Source organism: Rattus norvegicus, chromosome 8 (assembly GCF_036323735.1).
Source record: "Rattus norvegicus strain BN/NHsdMcwi chromosome 8, GRCr8, whole genome shotgun sequence".
Classification (NCBI taxonomy): Eukaryota; Metazoa; Chordata; class Mammalia; order Rodentia; family Muridae; genus Rattus; species Rattus norvegicus.
This window is the reverse complement of record NC_086026.1, coordinates 75,329,849-75,345,269: the sequence shown is the minus strand read 5'-3', so window position 1 is coordinate 75,345,269 and position 15,421 is coordinate 75,329,849. Positions and strand designations below refer to the sequence as shown.

General features: G+C 40.0%; 2 protein-coding genes across 15 annotated transcripts in view; one reads left to right on the top strand and one right to left on the bottom strand.

Annotated features, from left to right (window-relative positions):
• The window catches only part of Csnk1g1 (casein kinase 1, gamma 1), a 137,589-nt gene extending 127,070 nt beyond the window's left edge, over window positions 1-10,519 (bottom strand). For 6 of the 13 annotated variants that reach the window (XM_017595886.3, XM_008766332.4, XM_017595891.3 and 3 more), the window contains exon 1: window positions 10,216-10,519. The gene's annotated coding sequence lies outside the window, so the exon portion shown is untranslated. Of the gene's footprint in view, window positions 1-9,846; window positions 10,167-10,215 lie in introns of those variants that run through there. The other 7 variants (XM_039082075.2, XM_039082074.2, XM_039082077.2 and 4 more) reach the window with 4 other exon arrangements.
• Window positions 10,468-15,421, top strand: part of Trip4 (thyroid hormone receptor interactor 4) — an 86,451-nt gene continuing 81,497 nt past the window's right edge. The window contains exon 1 of one of the 2 annotated variants that reach the window (XM_008766281.4): window positions 10,468-10,601. In XM_008766281.4, the coding sequence (XP_008764503.3) occupies window positions 10,507-10,601 (95 nt within the window). In that variant the 5' untranslated portion in view covers window positions 10,468-10,506. Of the gene's footprint in view, window positions 10,602-10,700; window positions 10,947-15,421 lie in introns of those variants that run through there. The other variant, NM_001134981.1, reaches the window with a different exon arrangement.

Here is a 15,421-nt window from a genome sequence, read left to right as displayed (position 1 = left end):
TTTTGCACTTGCTGATTTCTACCTGAATATCAAACATAATGAATTTAATAGAAACTAAAGCTAATGTTACAGGCTTATAATTCCAACACTGGGGAGGCAGAGACAGGCAGATCTTAGTGAGTTCAAGGCCAGTCTGGTGTACAGAGTGAGACCCTATATCCAAAAAAAAAAAAAGAAGAAGAAGAAGAAGAAAAAGAAAACAAAAAACGAAACAAAAACAAAAAGAAGAGAGGAAGAGAAAGAAAAATGCTACAATAGTTTAAGATGTTTTTTAAAAAAGTGTGTGTGAGTTTGTGAACCTTGTGCCTTCAAAGGTCAGAAGAGGGTGTCAAATCCCTTATGATTACAGTTACAGAACGATATAAACTGTGTGGATAGTGGAACTAAAAACCTGGGTTCTCAACAAGATTTTGGAGTGGTCTTAACTAATGAGTTATCTCTCTTGCCCTACAATAGTAAAATGGCCTACTTATATTTCCTGGAAAATATGTCTTTTATAGCTTCCCTAATTTTTTTCAAAATTTAGTTATAACAACAATAGGACTACACTGAAATTCAGGAGGCCTGAAATTCTGTCCTATTCATTAACTAGCTGTACAACCTAAGCAAATGATTTAGCTTTCCTGCACTTAAGTGTCACATCTGGGAAATGAATGTGTCTTACTTGACTTCCTCCATGCTTTCTTTTAGCCTTCTAATTTCAAAATCTTTTCTGTTTTTAAATTTTATTTATTACACATGTGTATAATGAGTATGGAATTGGGCATGGTTCCTGGCATGTGAATAGAAGTCAGAGGACAACTCATCGAGTTTTCTCCTTCTACCTTTACTGAGATCACTAAGTTCAAGTCTTTAGGCCTGTGCAGCAACATTTCATGGCTCAATTTCATAATGTTTGAAACTTATGAAACAGAAACATTAATCAGATGGATTTCATAGTGTGAGCTTACATAGTGACTGATTTAGACAGCATCCATCTCTGGAGAACCTAGGGGCTTTCATACAGATAGTTCCAGCATGAAACTATTTCTCAAAAAGGAAGGTAGGGTGAGATGCCTGGCAGTGGTGGCACACACCTTTAACCCCAGAACTCAGGAGACTGAGGCAGGTGGGTCTCTGAGCTGAAGACCAGCCTTTTACGGAACAAGTTCCAGGAAGGCCAGGGCCACATAGAGAAACCCTATCTTTAACAATAAAAATAAAAAAAGCGAGAGAGAAGGGATTGAGGACAAAAGACCCCACTAAATATGAAGCTAGAATAGTATTTTTGTGTTTGTATCATAAATAAGCAAAATATTCAGGGGTTGGGGATTTAGCTCAGTGGTAGAGCGCTTGCCTAGCAAGTGCAAAGCCCTGGGTTCGGTCCCCAGCTCCGAAAAAAAGGAAAAAAGAAAAAAAATATTTAGATATTGTGAAACCAACTAAGATTCTGATGTTTTGGAAAACAAAGTGTTGTATAGGAGGGCAGAACAGTTATAAATCCAACTACAAGAATATCTGCTTAGCAATTAACATTTAGGCTATGAGAGAACTGTCTTAGGACATCATTCTACTGCTTTTAGAATCTAGCTATTTGACTCAGGCAAGATGTGTAATCTATCAAACCCAAGGCCCAGACTACAACGCCCAACACTAACAACAAATAAAGACCCAAAGAAAAGAGTATCCACAGGTCAAAATAAGAATAACACATAGGGGGTTGGGGATTTAGCTCAGTGGTAGAGCGCTTGCCTAGGAAGCGCAAGGCCCTGGGTTCGGTCCCCAGCTCCGAAAAAAAGAACAACAAAAAAAAAAAAAAAAAAAAAAAAAAAAAAAGAATAACACATAGTTCTTATACCTTTCACAAAGGTTAGCTCGAAAATGATCAGAGACCTAACAATAAACAGCAAAATGATATGTCAAAATTAGTACAAGAGAAAATCTTGGGCTCAGTAATAACTTCAAAGATTTAATACCCACAGTATTATCCATGGAGGGAAAATGACTAATTAGACTTTATAATTGGACATTAAAATTGGGGAGAAGGGTGGAGAAAAGGCCACTGGTTATGAGCACTTGCTGCCCTTCCAAAACACCTGGGCTCAGTTCCCAGCACCGCATAGCAGCTCACAGGCATCTAAAACCCCAGACCAAGGAGATGCCTTACTGAGACTCACAGGTACTGCAGGAACATGATCCACAAAAAATACATTCAGACAAAACACTTACACAGAAAAAATAATTTCTTTTAAAATTAAAAATAGGCTAGCAAAATGGCTTACCTGTGGGTAAGAGCCTTACTTACCATACAAGCTAGATAACATGAGCTCTATTTTGGTCACACAAGCACACAAGCAGAGGTGGGATAAGAGAACCAACTATACACAGGTGTCCTCTCACACATGTACACACACACACACACACACAGTTTTCTTTTTCATATGTGTGTGTGTGTGTACATGTGTGAGAGGGCACCATGTGTATGCAGTGTCTCCAGAGGGCAGAGGAGAGCATAGATACACCCTGGAACTGGAATTATGGCCAGTTGTGAGCTGCCATGTGGGTGTGGAATACCAAAGTCAGGTCACCTGTTAAAAACAGCAAAAGCTCTTAACTTATAAGTCATCTCTTCAGCCCCAAGCAAAATAAAATAAAATAAATTAGAATATACAATTTAAAAACAGGCCAGGAAGATGGCTCAGTAGGTGAGGACACTTGCTGTCAAGTTTAATGATCTAAATTTCACCCTCAGATTGAACACAGTGGAAGGGAAGAATTGACTCCCACAAGATGTCCTCTGACCTCCACATAAGCACTGTAGCATGGGCTCCCAAGCATACACTCTAACATTTTCATTGCTGTTGTGTTTTCAGACAGTCTCTATTTAGCCCTGGCTGGCCTGGAACTTGCTATGTAAACCAGTCTGGCTTCAAACTCAGAGATAAGCAAGACAAAAAAAGTTGAAAAAGTATGATAAAGGACTTGTATCAAAATACATATTATAAAATAAAACAAAAGAACAGGAACTGGGGAGATGGCTTATTGGTAAAGTGCATGAAGATTTGACTTTTTTTTTAAAGATTTATTTATGTTATGTATATAAGTACACTGTATCTGTCTTCAAACAGACCAGAAGAGGGTATTAGATCTCACTACAGATGATTGTGAGGCACCACGTGGTTGCTGGGATTTGAACTCAGGACCTCTGGAATAGTCAAGTAAGTGCTCCTAACCACTGAGACATTTCTCCAGCCCCCGAGCTGGAGAAAAGCCAGTTTGGTGGTGTGTGCCTTTAATTCCAACACTAGGGCAACAAAGGCAGGCAGACCTCTGAGTTCCAGGCATCTGGAGCTACAAAATAAGAACCTGTCTCAAACAAAACAGAACAGCCCAGGTATGGAAGTTCACATGTATAATCCCAACACAGTGAAGGAAAAACAAGATTCTGAAGCTCTCTGGGCTGCTAAGTACCTGACAGCCAGGTAAGTCCTCCGTACAGTGAGAGATCCTGTCTCAAAAATTAAGTGGAAAGGTGGGAGAGATGGCTTAGTAGTTAAAAGCCCTGGTTGACCTTCCAGATGATCTGGTTTGACTCCTAGCACCCACATGGCAGTTCACAACCAGCTAAAATTCCAGGGAGTGTGACAGCCTCTTCTGGACTCCGAGGACACCAAGCATACACATGTTTGCAGATACACATGAAGGCAAAATACCCATGCACATAAAACTAATTAATTAAAATAAATGGAGAATAATTGATGACAGACAACATTGAGCTCTGGCTTCCATATGTGAGCACACATCTATACCCCAGCACTTGAGAAATGGAGGCAGGAAGATCAGTTGTTCAAGGCCAGCCTATACTACATGAAAGTCTGTCTCCAAAAAGAAAAAAAAGAAAGAAAGAAAAAAAAAAAGGAAGAAAAAAAGACCCCAAATTGTATGGTGTTGCCCATGAGTCCTAGTACTCAAGAGGCAGAGGAAGGCAAATTTGTGAGTTCAAGGCCAACCTGGTCTATATCATGAGTTCCAACCCAGCCAGGGATACAAAGTTAGACCTTGTCTCACAAAAGGGGTGGAGGAAACAAACTAAAATGGTAGGTATTTCTAAAAGCCTTCAAAATCAAGCAAGGCAAAAACTATCTTAAAGATAATTATGAACTGTAGTTAACCATACACCCTCATGCTGATTCATTAATTTTAAGAAATGCAGAGCACTAACATAAAATATGAGGTGAAACTATTAAAGAAAAGAGACATCCATAGAATTCTCTACATTATCTGTTCGATAATTTTGTAAGTCTAAATTTAAAAATTAGCAGTAAAAAAGGAACTGGGCACACACACGAGAAAAACACAGCAAGGCATACATGCCACACAAAGTATACGGTACCACTTTAGACTAGAGAAGTTCTAGAAAACTAAAAACAAAAATACCCCCTCCATTTCCCCGCCACTCATCAGTCTTCTGTTCACTGGCATCTTACATTAGAACGACCCCTAGGAAATACACAAAAAAACTCAACTGGAAAGCTGAAAGAAACTGTAGTTGTTAGTGATTTAGGAATCTGAGATGAAATCTGATTATTATAGACATTCAAGTGTGCATTGTGTACATACACACACATACCCTTCCTCATTGGCGATCAGAAGTATTTCAAAATTTATTCAGAGGGATGTACGTCATCTATGATACTTTCATTGAGAGGCCCAGAAGTCCTTTAACTAGAATAAGGAGTCATGGGGGGGGGCAGAAATGAACACAGATCTAATAGTATGTTTCCTAGAAGAATTATGCCCCATTTTGATGGAGACATCAAACTGTGGTAAACACTAAGCATGCCCAAGCACTAAGAGAGAAACTGTACCAAATCCTCTTTGGTGAAAAGGGCAACAGCTATTTTGTTCTCCCTCCTTCTCTGGCCATGCTGCAAAAGCCAAGAGAAAATCCTTCCCCAGAATGTCCACACCTCCATTGTGACAGGAAAAAACATTACTATCCCTAGCATCCCAGCCCCACATAACTACGCTGCCCACTTGAAGCTTCTAAGCGAGGGACCGACTACAGTGGTGTAGGGACAGTCCATCTGTCTTCCTATCTCACCAGAACATTCCTGCTGGAGACAAAGCATGAGTCTCTTCTGTGCAGATGGCTCTCTCTTCAGGCCATTTCTAGGACACACATTAGTTCTCCTTTACAGCCTATCAAAGATGCCTGCGTCTCTCGGGTCAGGCTAAGTACCAACTGCTATAGACTCAGCAAGGTATGGTTTTTCTCAGTTCTGGAATCCGACTGCTCCTGTTTGGGATTTATTTCGATTCAAATGTACCCAGCACCTGCCTGCCAAAATAATCCAAATTGAATTGGGTATACATTTTAGATGAAAACTAAGTCATAAGTATATAGGTAAGGAAAAACTATTGCTCCAAGGAAAAAAATGGAGTGTTTGTCACTAAATAAAAATTCTGAGCAGACTTTTTTTTCAGGTTGTGATTTATGGAATCAATAAAGATTTATTCTAATATCACTATTTATTATAATTTTTTCTTTTAAAAAATAGCTTTCACCAGTAATTAAACTATAGTAAGTGGAAATGACAAAAATGGCTTATCAATACCAGACCCGAGGGCACAGGCCTGTAATCTTAGCACCTGTGAGACAACACAGTTAGATCAAAAGTTTAAGGCTAGCCTTGACTATATTAAAAGTTTGAAGCCAGCTTGGGCTGCAAGAGACCCTGTCTCAAAACACAAAAGCCAAAAATAAAATAAAATGTTTATCAAAAAAATAGTAACAAATACAGAAGCTAGCTCATACCCAGAGAATATTAAATAATTCAACAGTCACCTTTAACCATTGCCTATTATCATACTATGTAACTCAACATAACAATCCATGTAATTTAGTTACACACTCACTGATAGTTGATATTATATAATCTAAATCTACTGAGGGTTTGTATTTTTGAAAAACAATCTGATGAACTCAAAGCCACAAAACATGGGAGGGGGAGGAAAGAAGGAATGTGAAACAGATGGCATCTGATTTTTTTCCCTGAGTCCATCTTGAACACAATCCCAATAATGTCAAAATCCAATTTAGCTTTCTAAATAAGAAATCTATAACACTTAAAATGGTAATTCCCAAGTAAATTCACTCTTTTTCTCCTCCCAGCTTCTCAGAGATTCTATATTAGACACCAATGCATAGAATTGCTGTTAAGAAAAAAATTATCATTCTACAAATTCAAAGTTCTTCCAGGAAAGTGTACTATGTATGTAAAGTCACTGAAGCAGTCACTATCAAACCGGGTTATAGCAAAATCTAACTACATTCTATTATGTACCTTAACACAAAGATTATTTTTATATATTAATATAAATATTTGAAAGTAATAACCTTAATATAGGGATTATTTAACTTAATTAGAAGCTAAATAATCATCTCCATAAAATATACTGTAAGATAGAAACAAGCTCAGGAGAGCAAAGTCACTTGGTTAGTAAAACAAAGTAGTTTCTGGACTGTTTTTATTTTTAACATTTCCACAGTAACTCTTTTATTCCTGATTTAACAGCACCACAACATAATTAACTATTGTGCTCACTTTATAATTCTCCTATATTGTGCATATGTACAAAAGTATGTGTGTCTGTTTCCTTACATATACCTCCTCTATCACGCCTTAACTTTTAACATCATCAAAGAGCTGTTCAAGAAAGGGTCAGTAGTTCTCAGATTCGCTTACCAGCAAATTCCACAACTGCCAACTGCAAAGATCTTTGGATTGGTCACATACTACTACTTCTTTTTTTTTTTTTTTTAAGATTTTATTTAAGGTATATGAGTACACTGTCACTGTCTTCAGACACATCAGAAGACGGCATTAGATCTCATTACAGATGGATGTGAGCCACCATGTGGTTGCTGGGATTTGAAGTCAGGACCTCTGGAAGAGCAGCCAGTGCTCTTAACCACTGAGCCATCTCTCCAGCCCAGTCATATACTTCTTATAGAAGAGATCGCCAGGATAAGAATCCAATGGTTTTGTATTTGTTACATATAATTTAGGCAGAATTTTTCACACCAATAGTATTATCCTATTCCTTATATGAAAATAAACAGATTAACATTTTATAAAAAGACAGATAAAAGATAGGCAGTGCTGAGAGCTAGCAAAGACAGCATGACCTCAACTTTAAGATTAAAAAAGTAGTGAAAAAAAAACAATTCAAAAAACAGCCAAAAACCTAGATACGAATTTAAGACTTCCCTTTTAAAAGCCATTTGAAATCTGAATCACCACACCAAAAATCCTCAACTACAGCAAAACAAAAATTCAACTCTGCTTAAAACAAAGTAATTGAAATTTTCTCTCAAATTGTATAAAAAATATATAACGCTCTCTAAAAGGTCAAACTGAAATGCAAAGTTTGTACCTACTTTTCATGCAAAAAATTATATGTACTCAGCCCCTTTGAATATAAAGTACATTTGAAATGTTTTAAATTACTAACTGCAGAGACTAAAGAGATGGCTAAGCTATTAAAGGCATTGACTGCTCTTCCAGAGGACAAAGGTTCAAATCCTAACACCCAAATGGCAGCTCAAAACTGTCTGTAACTCTTAAGATCTGACATTCTTACACAAACATACAGGCAGGCAAAACACCAATGCACATAAAATAAAGGTAATTAAATAAAGTATATATAAAAATTACTAATCACAAAGAAAACCTGTTAGTTGAAAATCCAATATAAACTGTGGTGGTGCCTGCTTTTAGTCCCAGCATTCAGGGTGCAGAGATAAATGGATTTTTGTGAGTTGCAAGTAAATCTGGTATACAAAACAAGTTTTAAACCAGCCAAAGCTACACAGTGAAACCCTTTGTCAAAAAGAAAAGAAAAGCCCAACATAATAGGGTACATAGGGAAAACCAGTCCATCCATCCATCCATCCATCCATCCATCCATCCATCCATCCATCCATCCATGGGACTTGAAAGCGCATGCCTTTAATCCCAGTACTTGGGAGGCAAAAACAGGTGGATCTCAGTGAGTTCAAGGCCATCCTGATCTGCCAAGGGAGTCCAGGACAGCTAGGGCTATGCAGAGAAACCCTGTCTCAAACAAAATCAAACAGGCTACAAAGACCTATAATTTTAAATCCACAAAGCAAATGAGCATTTATCAATATTTCATTTTCTAAGATCATTTCTACATTCTGATGACTAATGACTTAAAGGGAAAAAATTGTTGTATTTTCATTTATTTTATAGTTTATATAAAATTTTCTAGAAGTCAGGTGAATTAGCATACAGCTGTAATCCCAACACTCAAGGGGAAAAAGTATCTCACGATCAAGGCCAGTATGAGTTTACATGGCAAGACAGTCTCAAAAAAAACCAAATCAAAACAAAACAACAATGTAGAGATTATCTGAGAAAAGCCTATAAAATGTACTTTGGTCCTTTCAAGAAATAAACATACTGTGCTTGATACATGCTTTAGGAAACCATTGATTTAATGTTGTATTTAATGCTACTTATGATCAATTTCTAGGGGCTAAAGTATATCTCAATAGTGAAAACCATAGTATGTGTGAGACTCTTCCGGATTGAAGGCCCAGAACTACAAAAGAAATAATAATAAAGCTGGGCGTGGTGGAACATGCCTGTAATCCCAGCACTGGAGAAGCAGAAGCAGGTAGATCTCTATGAGTTCAAGCCAGCATGGTCTACCTAGTAACTTCCAGGCGAGCCAGAGCTACATAGTGAGATCCTGTCTCAAAGAAAACGAAAAGAAAAAAAAAAAAAACATATATAGTATAAAAAAAACCCTAATTCCTGTCGTATATTCTTTGAATATTACCATCCAGCTTCTTTTTCAAAAACCCCCTTCCACTAAGTTGGGCTCCGTTAACTATGTTGACTGTTGACAATCTTGAAATTCAAAGGTGCTTGTTTTAAATGAAGTTATATAAGTAATCACCTTTCTTTTGACACTGATTAGAATTTAATTCCTACTTGTGAAGAGGCTGAAACTCTGCTATAGTCTATGACTTGACCAAGGTCAACACCTAGTAAGAGGCGCAGGGTGAGTTCATTCCCAGAATTATCTTTCGAAAAGCCAATACTTCCACTTGAATATATTATCTCCTTTAAAGATTAAGAGACAGCTCAATCATAGGAAAGGGACTCTTGTCTCTCCAAATGTTCACTCTTTATTCTAAGACATATACTATACTTCCTACAATTCGGTTACTTAAACAAAATGAAGATAATATTTCTAATTCACTTAAAACACAGCAGGTTTACTGGCAGGTGACAAAGGTTGGAAAAGGCTTGCCTAAACATGTCTCGTCGAGACCACTAAATATGGATTTCCTGGTGATTTTTTTTCTTTAAGCATGTTTATTTACAAGGCTACGTTTGAATACAGTCAGATGCCTTCCAGTATTGCATTTTCTAAGAAAATTTATACCAGATACATATCGGGCTGGGAGACTGCTAGAATATGCCATTCTGACACTTTGCAAATATCCGAAATACCATTGGGGGCAACAAACCCAGTTCTACACTCTTGCTTTACGACGTTGTGCGTACCCTCCAGGGGGACACCGCTCCTATAGGGCGCCCTGCGGAGGGAGCAATAAAGGAAGAAGCGGGGGAAGCGCACGGAAGTTGGGTGGAGGGAGGTCTCATTACCCACTCTTCTGCCCTACCTCTGCCAAGGGCGGCTCCACAGTGCCCAGCAGACACGAAACCTAACAAGCCCTCGAAGCCCGGCTCTGTCCCAACAGAGAGAGCATGGGACGCGGACAATGTGAAGCATAGGATGACCACAGCCCCCTCGCCAAGTCCATACCCTGATTTCGGTCCTGGAGGATGCTCCCCCTTCTTTTCAGAGCGGGCACTCCAGGTGGGAAACTCCCGGTCTGCATTGGCTTCAGAAAGGGCGCCTCCTACGACGGGGTCTAACCCGCAACTCTTCGCATGCAGGGACCCTGGTCCTTCTGTCCCGCCCCCGCAATCCTCCACGGACGGGCCCGCGCCCCACCCGGGATCCCGGCGTCCACTGCCCCGCCCCAGCGAAGGGCCCCCAAAACCCTTCTCTCTCTTTCTCACACGAGCGCGCACACACACACACACACACACACACACACACACACACACACACACACACACACACACATCTCCTCAGTCTCCTAAATCTAGTCGAATCCAGAGCACCTACCTGTATCAGCCGTGTTCCACTGTTCCAAGGGGGCGGACGCGGTCCCCTCCCTGAGGCAACGACTGCTTCTCTCAACCACCCCTTAAGCCGCAGCTTTGCTTTCCCAGGAGCGGGAGGGAGACGAGGAGGCGGAGGGGAGGGGGAAGACCAGTTGAGGGGCGGCCGGAGCCAAGCCGGAAGTGCTAATGCTGGTTCCACCCACCTCCCGGAGCCGCAGAGCATCCTCGCTCTCCTGATAGGACAAACCCCAGCCATCTCTGTGAAATTCAGACCACCACTTCCGGGTCGTCCATGCTGCGGCCCCTCCTTAGCAACAGCGTGGGGTTGCTAAGCGGAAGTGCCTTTAAATACCCACCCCCACCCCAACCACTATTCGTGGACTATTGGTAAGTAGGTTGGGGGCTTCGTTTTCTCACTTATAAATATTCTTAGGCCTTTAGTTTACAGTGTTTGGCCAAGTAAACGCTTCGCTGCCTCAGGTAGTAGGCTCAATGTAGCTGCTTCTTTCAGCTAATCTCCGACACCAGCTCCAAATTACACACACCTCGCCCCTTCTGGGATCCTAGGCCAGCTCGGCGGCTCCTCCCAAAGCTCCTCTCTCCGGCCTCTTGCGGCAGTTTCTTTCTCACTGTCTAGCTAGCATCTCCCTCTGGTGGATTTCCTGTCGTTTCAACCAGGCTTTTGCATGCAGTTCGTTCTGAACCGGCTCCAGAAGTCGAATAGTGAAGTGGGTAAAGAAAGTTTTCAGGTCTTACCTTGTCTTTAAAGGATTTAGCGTTTTTATGTGTGACCTGGAAATAACCTAGCTATATTCGAGGTGGGAGGAGGTCCATGAAAATTGACCAGAGTAATTTCTTTAGTATTATTCCTTAAAACAGCGGGGGAAAAAAAAATAAAGACCAAAGAATGCCGGTAATCAAGCTTGAGTAGGAAGACAACTAATCCTTCATTCAGAAAAATCCACCATACCTATACTATGAGTAAGGAAGGTGTCCATAAAAACCATTTAGGCTGGTGATTTGAGTCTGTGATACACTTGCCTGGTATGCACAAGGTTTTTAGTTCGGTTCCCAGGCATCGAAGAAAGAAAGGAAGGCGAGGAGACTCATTTACTGGACATGATAAGCAAGCCTTTGATGCTTAGACTCCAGAGGAAAAGAGGATAGGAAGTCCAAGGCCTAGACTACATGGCCAGTCCCAGTTTTAAAACATTTTACCTAAAATGCCCCAAGCATAGGTTCAATCTTACCTTTGAAAATACTGGAAAACTACGGTCGGTACCAAAGCCAACAAAATAACCTTCTCTGTAATGACCTCTATAATTACAGTAATTACATTTTTAGAGAAACCTGGGGGTAGGGTAAAACCATCAGTTGACTGTAATATTTTTGAGTCAGAATCTCACTTCGAAACCCTTGGCTGATCAGGAAATGACTTTGTAGACAAGGCTGGCCTTGAATTCAGAGCTTCACTGCCTCCTAAGTACTGGGATTTTAAGCTTTCACAACCCGGATGGACGGCTCTCCTAGCTTAACTTTTAACTTTTGAATTTTTCTCCTCTGTACCCGTGAAGACATTTGCAACTAACAAGCCCCAATTTTTATTGGTCACAAAATTCTTGGTAGACTGTTGTTTACCTCAGTGAAGACAGAAAACTAATTTTGGTGATTTAAAAGGAATGCTGGTTTCTGAGAGCCGTAGGACGGCATTAAATTGATTCGTCCTAGGTAGTCAGTTCAGCAAAGCTCTTAAGAAAACACTTGAGGCTCAAATGTACCAGTAGCTGGTTGTCTAATAAGTCTAAAATAGTTCCATTTCCCCCTGCCATCATCGAGTATACACTTGGAAATGCATGTGCACGTGTGCGCACACACACGCAAACACACACACACAAACGCGCACGAGCACGCTTGCACACACACACAAATACACACAATCTGGGTCAGTGATGAGTGATAAATAGGTTGCAGTAGTTTAGTATTTCACCTGCCAACAGGTTTAAATTCCAACCTTTAAATTCTGAAATAAATATAAGTCCAATGAGCAACAGCTAGTGATGTATCTAAAGAACCAGAACGTACTTATGGTTTAAAAAACATGTGGCCTATAGAAGCTAGTGCCTCATTTAAAAAAATTCAGTTATAACCAACCGTGAGTTTAAGCTAATATGGAAATGCACGTTCGCCTGCATAACTCCTTATCCACTGCTGGCAGTGGCTTATAAGCAGCACTTAACTCCTTTCCTATAGCCTTTGAGGTTTGTTTGTTTGTTTAATTTGCTGTTCTAGTAATATAAGAAAATCTGGATTGAGTCCTAAATGACCCCATGAGCTTTTATAACTCTTTCCTTGGAGCTTGGAGGCCGGGAAAGATGAGTTGCAAAGCCCTGCTCTAAACTGCAGGTGTGGGTTAACGACGCTTCTAGAATTTGTAAGTAATACTGCAAAACTCTTATTCTCTTCGTTATTATATGCATTTGTGTGCAAGTATGTTGGTGCTGGCATACCATGGTGAACATGGAGGTCAGAGGATGTGTTGAAGGAGTCACTTCTCCTTTTCAGCCACATCGCTGGTCTAGAGACTGAGATCAAGTCTCCAGGCTTGGTGTTGGCAGCAGTTGCTCTTCCCTTTGAGTCATTTTGCTACCCAGGAATCTGTACTTTTCATATGAACCATAAAACAGTAACATATAGATTACTAGATTATACATATATATACATATGTATACACACACACACACACACACACACACACACACACATATATATATATGATCCCAAATAGCCTTCACAGGCCAATGTAGTACCTTCATCATTATGATTGATAGTGGACTTCCAGCCTCCTAACAGTAGCTTTTTAAATTCACTTTTTTTTTTTTTTTTTTTTTTTGGAGCTGGGGACTGAACCCAGGGCCTTGTGCTTCCTACGCAAGCGCTCTACCACTGAGCTAAATCCCCAACCCCTCACTTTTAAATTTTATTTTCTTTGAAATCACTAAAAAAACTAAACTGCACGGTGCCTGTGTTCATCACTTCAGAAACTGAGTTAGGAGGATTGGTAAGAATTCTAATGCAGCCTGGACTAAACAACAAAGAGAACACGTTAGATGTGTTTTTGAAAACTCAATCCTTAGAGTAATTAGTGCTAAAACCTTGTTTGAGGACGGGATATGGTAGCACACACTTGTGGTCTCAGCAGAACTCAGAAGACAGATAAGATCACATTCAAGGCCAATGTGAGTTATAAATGATAAAATAAAAATACATACTGCTGGGGCTGGAGAGATGGCTCAGTGGTTAAGAGCACTGACTGCTCTTCCAGAGGTCCTGAGTTCAATTCCCAGCAACCACATGGTGGCTCATTACCATCTGTAATGGGATCTGATGCCCTCTTCTGGTGTGTCTGAAGACAGCTAGAGTGTACTCACATACATTAAATAAATAAATCTTTAAAAAAAAAAATACATACTGCTAGAGTTCATCTGGTTTCAGACGAACTAAGCATAAAATATATCAGAATTAGAAATGAGGGCTGGAGAGATGGCTCAGCGGTTAAGAGCGCTGACTGCTCTTCCAGAGGTCCTGAGTTCAAATCCCAGCAACCACATGGTGGCTCACAACCATCTGTAATGAGATCTGATGCCCTCTTCTGGTGTGTCTGAAGATAGCTACAGTGCACTTATATACAATAAATAAATCTTTTAAAAAAATGAATACTTAGTCATTGATGAATAATCTGGTCTGTAAGAAGAAACTTAGCCTAGTTAACCATTATTGTGACTAAGAAATGAATAAGTGAAAAGATATAGCCCCTTTCTATAAATGATTCAGACAAATTCAGGGTATGTGACAAAGAATACAATGTTAAGCCTGAAGAAGAGAAGGCTAAAGATATAACTGATCTTTAAATAACTGAGGGTTGACATGTGCAATAGCTCATTCTTTCAAGAACGAAACCAAAAATAGACAGTAGTTAAAGCAACTCACACTCAACATTTTCACAATTGTTGAGTAATAGGACAGTCCATTTTTTGAAAACTTACTGGCTGGCTTGGGTTGAACAAGATGGCTTCTAACAATCCTACAAATTTGATTTGATGACAGTCTCTTTGATTTCTGTGTGCTATTCCCAAAGATTAAGGAAAAAAAAAAAAAAGACCAGGCTGGAGAGATGGCAGTGGTTAAGAGCACTGACTGCTCTTCCAGAGGTTCTGAGTTCAAATCCCAGCAACCACATGGTGGTTCACAACCATCTGTAATGAGATCTGATGTCCTCTTCTGGTGTGTGTCTGAAGACAGCTACAGTGTATATAGTAAATAAATAATTTTTAAAAAAAGAAAGAAAAAAGGACCAATTATAACAATGTTGCTTAAACTTTCAGTTTTTCTGAAAAAGAATTAATCTCAGCCAGGCAGTGGTGACACATCCCTTTAACCCCAGCACTCAGGAGGCTGAGGCAGGCAGATCTCTGAGTTTATGGCCATCCTCTGGTCTATAGATAAGTTCCAGAATAGTTAAGGCTACACTGAAACCCTATCTTGAAAACCAAGAGAAAAAAAGAGTTAATCTGGAAGGTTCTAATTATAATAGAATTTAGGGAGACCCTATCTCAAAGGGGTGGGAGTGGGGGGGGCAGAAAGGGGCTAGAAAGATGGCTCAGTAAGTCAAGGTATTTCCTGCCAAGCCTGAGGACCTGAATTTTTTATCATGGTGGAGGGCACTGATTCTCACAAGTTGTCCTGTAACCTTTACAATTCTTTGAAAAGAGGGAAGGGACAAAAAAAACCATATTTGTTAAAAACAAACCCACCCCTTTTATTAGCAAGTACTCGTAACCTGAGCACTTGAAGTATGATTGCCAAGCCAGCTTGGGCTATACGGAGAGCTTTAGTTCATCTTAGCTTTGGTGAGACTGTGGAGGAATGGATCAGTGCACTTTCTGCTCTTGTAGAAATCCCAGGTTCAGTTCCTAGCACCCACAGGACAACTTGCAACTGCCTCTAACTCCAGGTCCAGGAGTTCTGAGGCCCTCTTCTGGCCTCTACAGGTACAGCCCCCCCCCTACATAAACATATACATTCTAGATATATACGTGCAGGCCAAACACTCATACACACAAAATAAAAATAAATGTTTATTTAAAAAGGCAAAAGAAGGGCTGGAAAGATGGCTCAGCGGTTAAGAGCACCCCACTACTCTTCCTAGA